Below are 11,667 nucleotides of genomic sequence, written 5' to 3'. Positions count from 1 at the left end.
GAAAGAAAAAAACATACTTTTTTTTCTGTGAAAAATTATCAGACTTAGCAATGATAATCCATGGAAGCCATGCTGAGAACATTCAGGAAACAAGGCTGCTTCTAAAGAGATGATGAGCTGGGAACCATACCTCTGATGTGAACATCTTTCAATATGTTTTGTAAACATATTCACAGAAACTGGTGGACATTTTTCTCGTACAACTCAATTTCTCTCATTTACAACATAAATCATTTAATGTAACGTTTGCAACCTTAGAAAGGCAGACATATTTAATCCAAGTCCGTTTATAAATTCCAATTTCACATGGATTAAAAACTGCAGATAAATTAAGTCACAATAATATCCTGTACATGCATTAAGGCTGGTGACCGCTGAAGTCTCTTGGGTATCTACAAACAGGAAATCACACGCAGATTACTGGGTCTGAAGAGTGTCTACATCATTAAAAAAAATCTTGCCTTTTTTTTTTCTTTTGGTGATACAGATTTCAACAGTAACTCTGGAAAACTGTGAAAAATGTTATTTAAAAATATATATGTATATGCTACTGCACAGTTTCAAAGATGTGGTTCATAAATAACGTTGGCTTCACTGATTAATTTTATAACAATGACTGCACTTCCAAGGTGATTTGAACACGCAGTGACTTATACTCCATGTTAGGCACTAGTAATATTCGTCAGGCGTACTACAGTTTTATGTTAGCTGTATTGTACATATATATTTTTAAATGTATGCATTTATACAAACTGTGCATATTATGTATGGGGTGTCAGAAATGTACACATCACTGTTATATAATACACACATCATTGTTGTACAGGTTTCGGTGCAGAAAAAAATCTCATTGCATTGCATTCCATGTGTTCAATCTAGCACACAATTTGTCAACTCTTCAGATTATTTTTCCAGTACATTCTTTTTTAGATAGTGGGTCCAAGTTTCCATTTGCAAATTTGAAAGTTTCCAGAAATATCTGTTTTAACCAAATCTCTCCCTCCAGGCACAATTCTGCACATGAGTCTGATCTGTGTAGAGTATTAACTAATGCCAAAGTCTGATCAGGAATATAATTGGGCTGCTCTCTCTGAAAGACAGTTCTAACATTGTGATAAAAGGGTGGCACCCATTCAGGTCATGGCGACAAGGTCAGTCGAACCTGTGTTGAACTTCTGAGGAAAGAACGTGTCTTCAAATAGAAAGAAGGGTTAAAAAACATTATATGTTTAAACACAAGACTCTCTGGAAGGATAGACATCAAACCATGAACCATGGTTGTCTCAGGGGGTTGAGACAATCAGAGACTGACACTAGTTTCTACTTTTTTGCATTGTTTCAATTTTTTTTTTATTTGGGATACAGGGGATTGAACTCGGGGCACTCAACAATCATTGAGCCACATCCCAGCCCTATTTGGATTTTAATAAGGTCTCACTGAGTTGCTTAGCACCTCTCTGTTGCTGAGGCTGGCTCTGAACTCACTATTCTCCTGTCTCAGCCTTCTGAGCTGCTGGGATTACAAGTGTGCGTCACCACACCCGTCTCAATATTTACAATGAACAGGTACCACATTTATAATCAGAAAATACAAGAAAGATGCTTCAACTTGGAACCAAACTAGGGAAAAAGAACAAGTTATGAATGATTTCAGAAGTAACAATTAGAAGAGGGGTCCTTAACAAAATCACCTACCCAAACCCAATAGGAACTGCTGCCTGACACACTCTGTAGATGGAAAGAGAGACACTGATAGGACCTGAATGCTCTGACCATCTCCCCAAATGATCAGGTTCTAGAAGTGTTGATGAGAAATGTGTGGATCATCACCCTGTTGCTTGAACGTGTGCTAGCTCAACCACCCAGAGGTCACCTTTTGGGCTTCTCAGGGAAGCACATCTCAGAGGTGCTTCCATAAAGCCTGCAACTTTAAAGCCAGGCAGGAGCAAGAAAGCTCCCTGGGGATGCACAGCAGATACCAAGGGCCACTTTATGTGAAAGTTTAAACTTTTCATCTGCATTCACTCAAAGTAAGTAGAATTAAAAAAAAAAAAAAGATCAGATATTTCTTTGGATTAAAGTTTCCAGCTGGGAGTGGTGGTGCATGCCTGTAACCCCAGCAACTCAGGAGGCTGAGGCAGGAGGATTGCAAGTTCAAAGCCAGCCTCAGCAACTTAGCAAGGCTCTGAGCAACTTAGTGAGACTCTGTCTCAAAGAAAAAAAAAAAAAGAAAGAAAGAATAAAGGAAAAAGAAAAAAACAGGCTGGGGATGTGGTTCAGTGGTATAGCACCCTTAGGTTCAATCCCTGGTACCAAAATAAAAAATCCAGCCAAAGATGGGATCATGAACTCTGCCAACAATTAGTGAAAGGGATTTAAGAAGAACTTCACTTGGGTAAATTAAATGTAAGATGAAAATTCAGGCTGAGAATCCCTCATATAAAAATCCAAAATTCAAAATGCTCCAAAGTCTAAAATATTTTGAATGTCCCTATGATGTCATAAATGGAAAATTCCACACTGACCTCCTGTGACAGGTCTCAGTCAAAACACAAGTGTACTAAAAATATATCCTTCGGGTAATGTGTATAAAAGCCCCTTTGGGCTGTATGTCTGAGGAGTACATGAAACATAAATGAATCTCAGTTTAGATTTGGGTCCCCTCCCTAAGATATCTCATTGTGTGTATGTGAATATTCAAAAACCTGAAATCTAAAACACTCTGGTCCCATGCATTTTGGAGGAGGAATGCTCAATATGAACTGTTAGTATTTTTCAGGTGCTTGAAGGTCAAAGTCAAATGCAAACTTCACAGGCGCTTCACTTGCTCACTGTCAATTAATTCAAATCACCAAAGTTGGTCAACCTCTTGTCCAGTTTTGCATCAATGGCTTAGAACATAGAAATTGTAGATATCTTATTTCCCACCCACCATAAGACCAAGCTAACAAAACGTTATCACTGCAACCAAACCTGCAAAAATATCAGTCTTAGCATGTGGGTGCCACCATCACCTTGAACAAGGGACTGTTTCATAGATTGCAACACCTGTCTTTCTCAGACTGTCCTGGTGCAATTCTGTCAAGTAAGGGGCCTCAAGGACATCCTCTTTGTGGTTAAAGGGTGGCAAGACAGACCCTAACTTTGAGGAGTCATTTTCTGTTTACCAGTATTTCATATCCAAATATATTTAACAAGAAGACTAAATCTAGGACATGACAAAAATACTACCAAACAAATAAAATTCAGACAAAAAAAAAAAAACTGTAAACAAGATGTCAAAAAACTAAAATGTAAACTTAATTAAAGAAAAAAAAAGAAAGAAAAGAAGAGCCATAGGCAAGACGTAAACATACTAGATGCACAAGACGTAAGCAAGACGCTTTGGGCAGTGCTACCTCAGACAGAATGGCAATCGGTGCAGGAATAAGTTCCCTCGCACCGGAAGCAGCTTGCTAATCAAAGCCTGATTAAAAATATCCCCCAAATCAAAACGCAGCCAAGGCCAGCGGTGGCCCATTCTGCACAGAGAGAATCAGACCGCCTTAGGACAGCTGAGAGCTCTCAGTCTGATAGGCAGCAGATGGACTCTTAGAGAAGGGACGTTCTAGGCAATGTCCCCATTTGGCCACGAAATTTTGCAAGAAAGCTACCGTGGAAAGAAAAGACTTGAAATGTACTGGCTGACAAAAGCCACATGGCTCTACAGCCACCAAGTCACAGTGGCAGGAGGAAGAAATGCACGTGCCTGGAGGGCTTGTTGTCACAGTGCACATTTAAATTCCCAGCCCAGCTCCAAAGCACAGTGGCTGTTGCTCCCGTGTGTGTGGATTTTTAAAGACACTGAGTTGTCACTGAATCCCAGTGCCGCTGTCATGACATGGGGCGTCAGGGAAGGCTGTGTGAATCCATCTCTTTGCTTACGATGTGTTTGGTTGATAATAATGTTGAAGGGGGTATTAGAGGAAGGGCAGGGGATTTGGTAACATGCAATCTAGTAAACTTCTGGCACAAAAATAACTGACTTGTTTTCATTATTCAATTACCCATTAATACACACCCATCAAAAATAATTGGGAAACAGCATATTAATACTGAAAAGTAATCAATAATATAAGAGTCAGGTTCATCTTCACTGGCAGTTAAGCTTTTGGTGTGCTGTATTGCACCTGGTGAACTAACCCATCAGATTTTGGTTGAAGTTTTGGAGAAGTCATGATTTAGCAATTGGAAAAGGAAGTGTGTGTGATTGTGTGTGTGTGTGTGTGTGTGTTTGTGTATGTGTAGTTCCTCTAACCAGGAACTCCTGATCACATTGTCTAGCCTGGGATTATGGAAACCAGACAAAGAATATGTGTTCTGAAGCACTGTGTATCTTACGTACACAGGCAGCTTCTTATACACCCACACGTAAATACACACATGCCCTGGGAAAAGATCATTGCTTGATGCAAAGGAAGTGTTCAATGCAGCTTGATAAATGCTGTGGCTGGGAATTTCAGCAGCACAGTGTCCAGAAACATGGAGCCATCTTGGAGATGAGAGCACAGCCGGGCTCCAGGGTGAGGTCCCTACGGCAGGTGGGCGCTGTTCCGTAGCCAGTGCAGGCCCTGCTGCGAGTACTGGACCAGGTGCTCCATGCTGCTGTGCAGGGTGACAGGCCCCATGAGCAGATCCAGGTCATTAAAGAATTCTAGGGGACAGAGAGAGTGGTTAAGTGTGCCACACAGGCTAGGTGTGCTACTTCATCCTCAGGACTATTATGGTCCAACAAAATCACAGATCTCCTGCTGCATCTTGTGACTTCTGCATACCCTTGAACAAAATAAGATCCAAGGGTGGGGGACTCATTCTATACCCAAATAAATAAACTACGTCTACTATTTTCTTTTTCTTTTTTTTACCTGAATTTTTTTAATTTTTATTTTTCACTTTTTAATTTTTGAGAGAGAGAGAAGTTTTTTATAATATTGATTTTTTAGTTTTCAGTGGACACATCTTTATTTTATCTTATGTGGCGCTGAGGATCGAACCCAGCGCCCCCGCGCATGCCAGGCGAGCACGTTACTGCTTGAGCCACATCCCCAGCGCTTAACCTTTATTTTATTTATTTACTTTTATGTGGTGCTGAGGATGGCTTGTATTGCCATCTAGAACCTGGCTCACTCAGGGTTTTCCAAAGTGGGCATGTATATTTTGAGCCATATCCCTAGCCCTATCTTGTATTTTTAATTTAAAGACAGGCGCTAACTGAGTTGCTTAGAGCCTTGCTTTTGCCGAGGCTGGCTTTGAACTCATGGTCCTCCTGTCTCAGCCTCCAGAGCTACTGGAATTATTGATGTGCGTTACTGTGCCCGGCTGGACATACGTATTTCTATATATTTATCCCTCCTGTTTGTCTCCCTGGGAAACCCACCTCAACCCACTTCAGCCATGCAAGTGATATGTATTCTTCAAAACCCTGTTCCATTCTAGCTCCTCTAATGAGCTGCTCCTGGTGGCCTTTGACCACCATGATATTCCTACTGGACTCACTCCCAGGGGCACCAGCTTGGCTGCATGTTATAGACTATCTGGTAACAATTTCCTGCACTAGTGACTCATCTGTCATCCATTCCTCATTTCACTGTGGACATGCTGCTCTTGACCTCAAAGGTTTATGCTGTCATAGAGACATGATTTTCATTCAGGGGCCTGAAAGTGAACTCAGGTTTGTACTCTTACCTGTTGCTGGGGGAAGAGTAGTAACTTGATACAATTTTTGAGGAGAAAAGGTAACAATATATATTAAGATATAAAACGATACATATTATCTTAAAATAATCTGTACCCGTGGACCCCAAATTTCTACTTCTATTTTTATTTTATTCTCCCAAAGAAAATAACCAGAAATATGGATAATGACTTCTATAGAAATACTTATCAGGATATGGAAAAAAAACTGGGAGTGTTTTCTACCAAAAGTGGGAAAAAAAATTTGAAGTAAACCTAAATATCTAACACCGTGATAACAAATATCACAATATCGTATTTTGTGATCATATAACCAACATGTTATGGTAGCATTACAGTACGATTACAAAGAGAGTTTTTTGGCAAATTAATGACATGAGAAAATGCTTGCTATAATGTTAGGTGAAAAAAGGATTTAAAACTATATTCACTATGGTTTTACTTTGGTAAAAATAATGCATATTTGGGAAGAAAGGCTAAAAGAAACTTGGTAGAATGTTTTATTTACTTATCAGTCATTTCTAAGATTACTGGTGACTTAAGAACTTTTTTTCTTTATGGTTTATTATGCTTCACGAATTTAGTCACAGAAAACATGCATGATTGTTATTATCAGAAAAAAAATTATTTAAAAATTCAGCTTTTACCATTCCACATAAAATGGGTTCTCTTTTCAATTGTCAGCAGCAGGCACTTAGGGAGCTAGCACTAACCCTAATTCATTCATTCATTCACTCATTCAGTCGATATTTCAGAGCTCCAATTGGGTCTCAGGCACTGGGCTGGGTCTCAGGAGTCCAAATTTGAATGAAATATATATATATATATATATATATATATATATATATATATATATATATATATATATATATATTATTTCTTTTAATTTTTCTTTTTTTTATATCTCTAGCCTTTTTTATTTTTTATTTTGAGACAGGGTTTCACTAAGTTGCTTAGGGTCTTGCTAAATTGCTGAAGCTGGCTTTGAACTTGTGATCCTCCTGCCTCAGCCTCTGGCCGAATGAAATATAGTCTTTACCTTCATGTAGCTGTTTATTGTCTAAAGGGAAAAATGTATATATATTTTTATTCCTATATCTGTACCTATATTTGTATTTGTACTTCTGACTATGTCTATACCTATACCTGTATCTACTCCTGTATCTGTACCTATACCTGTATCTGTACTATATCTACACTTGTATTTGCATCTGTATCTGTACCTAACCTATGCCTGAATCAGTACTTATACCTGTACCTGCACATGTATCAGTACTTATACCTGTACTTGTACCAGTATCTATACTTATACCTGTTTCTACACCTGTATCTGTATCTGTACCTGTATTTGTACCTATATGCATATCTGTACCTACAATTGTATCTGTACCTATACCTGTATCTGTACTTGCACCAGTATTTGTACTTATACCTGTATCTATATATCTGTACCTATACCTGTATCTTTACTTATACCTATATTTACACCTGTATCTGTACCTATACCTGTATCTGTACCTACAAATGTTTATGTACCCATACCTGTATCTGTACTTGCACCAGTATCTGTACCTGCACCTGTATCTATGTCTGTATCTGTACTTATACGTGTATCTATGCCTGTATCTGTACCTCCATCTGTATCTGTATTTATACCTGAACCTATGCCTATATCTGTACCTGCACCTGTATCTATGCCTGTATCTGTACTTATACCTGTATCTACGCCTGTATCTGTACCTGCACCTGTATCTGTACTCATACCTGTATTTATACCTGTATCTGAACCTATACCTGTACCTGTACCTATGCCTATATCTGTACTTATACCTGTATCTATGCCTATATCTGCACCTATACCTGTATCTGTACCTACACTTGTATCTGTACCTGCACCTGTATCTATACTTATACCAGTATCTATGCCTGTATCTGTACTTTTACCTATATCTACACCTGGACCTGTTCCTATGCCTGTATCTGTACTTATACATGTATCTATGCCTATATCTGCACCTATATCTGTATCTGTACCTGTACTTATACCAGTATCTACACCTGTATCTGTACTTATACCTATATCTGCACCTGTACTTATACATATTTCTATACCTGTATCTGTACCTACACCTGTATCTGTACCTTCACCTGTATCTGTACTTATACCTGTATCTATGCCTGTATCTGTAACTGCACCTGTATCTGTAAGTACACCTGTATTTGTATCTGCACCTGTACTTATACCTATTTTTACACCTGTATCTGTACCTATGCCTGTATCTATGCCTACACCTGTATCTGTACCTTCACCTGTATCTGCGCCTGTATCTGTAAGTACACCTGTATCTGTACCTGTACTTATACCTATTTCTACACCTGTATCTGTACCTGCACCTGTATCTGTACCTACACTTGTATCTGTGCCTTCACCTGTATCTGTATTTATACCTGTATCTATGCCTGTATCTGTACCTGCACTTTTATCTGCACCTGTATCTGTATCTATACTTGTATCTGTACCTACAATTGTATCTGTACCTACACTTGTATCTGTGCCTTCACCTGTATCTGTATTTATACCTGTATCTATGCCTGTATCTGTACCTGCACTTTTATCTGCACCTGTATCTGTATCTATACTTGTATCTGTACCTACAATTGTATCTGTACCCATACCTGTATCTGTACTTGCACCAGTATCTGTACTTATACCTGTATCTATGCCTGTATCTGTACTTATACCTATATCTACACCTGTATCTGTACCTGCACCTATATCTGTACTCATACCTGTATCTATACCTGTATCTGTACCTGCACCTGTATCTGTACTCATACCTGTACTTATACCTGTATCTATGCCTGTATCTGTACCTATACCTGTATCTGTACCTGGACCTGTATCTATGCCTGTGTCTATACTTATACCTGTAACTATGCCTATATCTGTACCTATACCTGTATCTGTACCTACACTTGTATCTGTACTTATACCAGTATCTATGCCTGTATATGTACCTATACCTGTATCTGTACTTATACCTATTTCTACACCTGTAACTGTACCTACACCTGTATCTGTACCTGCACCTGTATCTGTACCTACACTTGTATCTGTACCTTCACCTGTATCTGTATTTATACCTGTATTTATGCCTGTATCTGTTTCTGCACCTTTATCTGCACCTGCACCTGTATCTGTATCTGATGTATGTGACACCATCTTCCACAGTAAGGATAAAGGTAAATAAAGACACTCAAGGCTCTGAGTGAGAGGAGAGATCAGGAAAGGTATCACACAGCAGACGACAGGTTCTGTTTCTTTGAAAGGCCACGTAAAGTTGCGCAGTGATCCCCAGGTCTGGCTCTCCCCAGCCTCGGCAGGTCCCCACACCCTGGGGGCAGTATGCACACCTCTGTTTTCTTTGGCCAGGTTGTCCGCCATCTCCCAGTAGTCGTAGCTGTGCAGGATGCTGTTGGTGATGCTGACATGATTGGCCGCCATCTGATGGATGCGCTGCGGGATGCTGACGATGGTTGATGGGGACAGGGCGTTGGTACTGGAGAGGCTGCCCTGAGACCCCACGGAGCTGGTGGGAGAGGGGTTGGGAGACATGGGGGATGGGGTTCCAGTGCTCCTGGAATGGGAGAGGTAGAAAAACCAGAGTGGAGAGGTCGGGAGCAGGCGAGGTGGGGCAGCCCATCAGGGCACAGAAAGCACCATGCACTCACTGCCTGGCTTACTGCATTTGGGAAAAGTGAACTTACTTTCCACTGGCCCCCCACGGAGATGGGGCTTGGGCAGCTTTGGATGAATTCTGCAGGAAAACAGAGACAAGGACAGTGAGTTCCACCTGCTTAAGGGTAAATAGCAGACCATAACACGTTCTCAGGTGACGGTGGGGAGAAATCACAGAAGGCACCACAGAAAAGATGCAGATTCTTAGAAACTGGGTCTGGGAAATAAGGCTGCTGGCTCCCTGTCTGGAGCTGGGGAGGGGCCGCTGCCTGGACTGTGGGGCTCCAAAGTGGGGTAACTGAAGGGCTCACCCCTAGGCTTCTATGTACAAACTTTAGGTATCAAATTAAATGACAGTCCTGGGGGTCTTTGGGTCTGAACAGTTCTAATTGTTCTCATCATAAATTACTCTAATTTTTCTGAAAAGGAAATAAACAGAGTAGGAAAGCTCCCCAACCCCTCCTGAGCATACCCTATATTTAAATTTAGGGGTTATTTGCAAGAACTGTTGTTATGCACTTAATGCCTGAAAGTAGATGTCATCAAATTCTTGCATCATAGCTTATAAAGTTTAAAAGCATTTCTCTTAAAGGAATCTAATCTTAAATATTCCAAAAAGAACAGATGAAAATATAGTTTCTTAACAGGTAAGACATTCAAAAGCTCTGAATGATTTGGATATTCTGATTTAAGATGTTACTGCTGCAGGAACCAAGTGTTTGCATCAGACATTTAAAAAGGGAGGAATAGGAAATGAATCTGACCAAATTTTCCTATATCCACATTTGAATGTACCATATTGAATTTCACCTTTATATATATCCATAAAGCACTAATTTTTAATACCTTTATTTTATTTATTTAAATTTATGTGGTCCTGAGGATTGAACCCAGTTCCTCACATGTGTCAGGTGAGACCTTTACCACTGAGCCACAACCCCAGCCCCATAAGGCACTAATTTAAAAAAAGTATAAATAGAAGAAAGTATATATAGGAAAGGGAATGGTGGGGGTGGGTGGGGAGGGAAAGAAGTAGTACTGAGGACTAAACTGAAACAAATTATATTGAATGCTTGTATAATTATGTCAAAGTCACCCCTAATAATATATATAACTATAATGCACTAATAGAATTTTTTTTTTCTAGGTGGGGTGCAGCTCCGTGGTAGAGTGCTTGCCCACGTATGTGAGGCCCTGGGTTTGATTCCCAGTATTGCAAAAAACCAAAAACCAAACAAACAAACCAAAACAGAAAAATTTCCCCTTTGGCAAAGAAAGTTGCTAAATGCACAGTTTTTTTTCCTTTGAGGGCCCAAGAATGTTTTCCTGGAGAGAAATCTACTAAAGGCGGAGAAATCTCATCTTTGTGATGCTCTTGTGAATTTTCCTTTTCAGAGACAAGAAAACATCCTCAGCCTGGTTCCTCCCAGATGATGCATCTCTTTGGGTCGGAAGGCACTTTACCAGGTGGTGGCTGGTTTCTTTAGTGTCAGCGTGGAGTTATCAAAACGGCCGGAAATGGCCCGCCAGGACTCAGGCTCCACAGCAAGGTACAAATACAGGACAGAATTGCAAACCAGTCACTTTTATCTGTCGCAGGAAATGACTCCATTTTCATGGAGAGAACTAGAGAAGGGACTGCCTTCTTTGGAGGGAGCATCTCCCCTTCCTGCTGTGATGTGACTGGCACCTTCCTCGGTGGGGTGCTTGGGGCCCCAAGAAGGTGTTTCACTTCACCACATGGTTCTGGGTGTTCTGGATATAAGAACACCAAGGGGAAAGAGGGAGGGAGGCCTGGGGATGGGAGAAACCACCTAGAAGGGGGTGTCCAATGGGAAGAATGGCTGAACCCATTCAGCCACGAAGCGCCATGGCAAAAACATGGGCAGGAACAAAGTCCCCCTTCAGAGACAGTTCTGGATGAATAAAACACATTCTCTATAGCTGAACTGTCACTGTCACCTGAAGGTTTTGAAACTTTGTACTTAACAAAGGGTAGGGAAGGATGCGAAGTTTCAGTGAGGAGGGTCATATTCTGGAGATGTACTGTGATTAAAATTAAAGATAACGTCTAGTACACTTGAAAATCACTCAGAGTAGATTTTGGAAGCTCCCATCACAAAAATGACAGGTATATGAAGTGATGGATGTGTTAATTAGCTTGATTTTATCATTCTGCAATGTATGCATGTATC

The 11,667-nt window shown here is 40.3% G+C and overlaps 1 protein-coding gene across 1 annotated transcript in view; it reads right to left on the bottom strand.

Moving 5' to 3' along the window:
- Nucleotides 1-208: 208 nt before the first annotated feature.
- The window catches only part of Aff3 (ALF transcription elongation factor 3), a 577,149-nt gene continuing 565,690 nt past the window's right edge, over nt 209-11,667 (bottom strand). The window contains exons 22-24 of the mRNA XM_027950674.2: nt 9,502-9,551; nt 9,148-9,371; nt 209-4,693 (exon numbers count right to left, since the gene is read on the bottom strand). Of these exons, the coding sequence (XP_027806475.2) occupies nt 4,572-4,693; nt 9,148-9,371; nt 9,502-9,551 (396 nt within the window). The 3' untranslated portion in view covers nt 209-4,571. The remainder of the gene's footprint in view (nt 4,694-9,147; nt 9,372-9,501; nt 9,552-11,667) is intronic.

The sequence above is a fragment of the Marmota flaviventris genome, chromosome 14, assembly GCF_047511675.1.
Source record: "Marmota flaviventris isolate mMarFla1 chromosome 14, mMarFla1.hap1, whole genome shotgun sequence".
NCBI classification, from domain to species: Eukaryota; Metazoa; Chordata; class Mammalia; order Rodentia; family Sciuridae; genus Marmota; species Marmota flaviventris.
The sequence above is the reverse complement of the archived record's forward strand: the minus strand, read 5'-3'. Positions and strand labels throughout refer to the sequence as shown.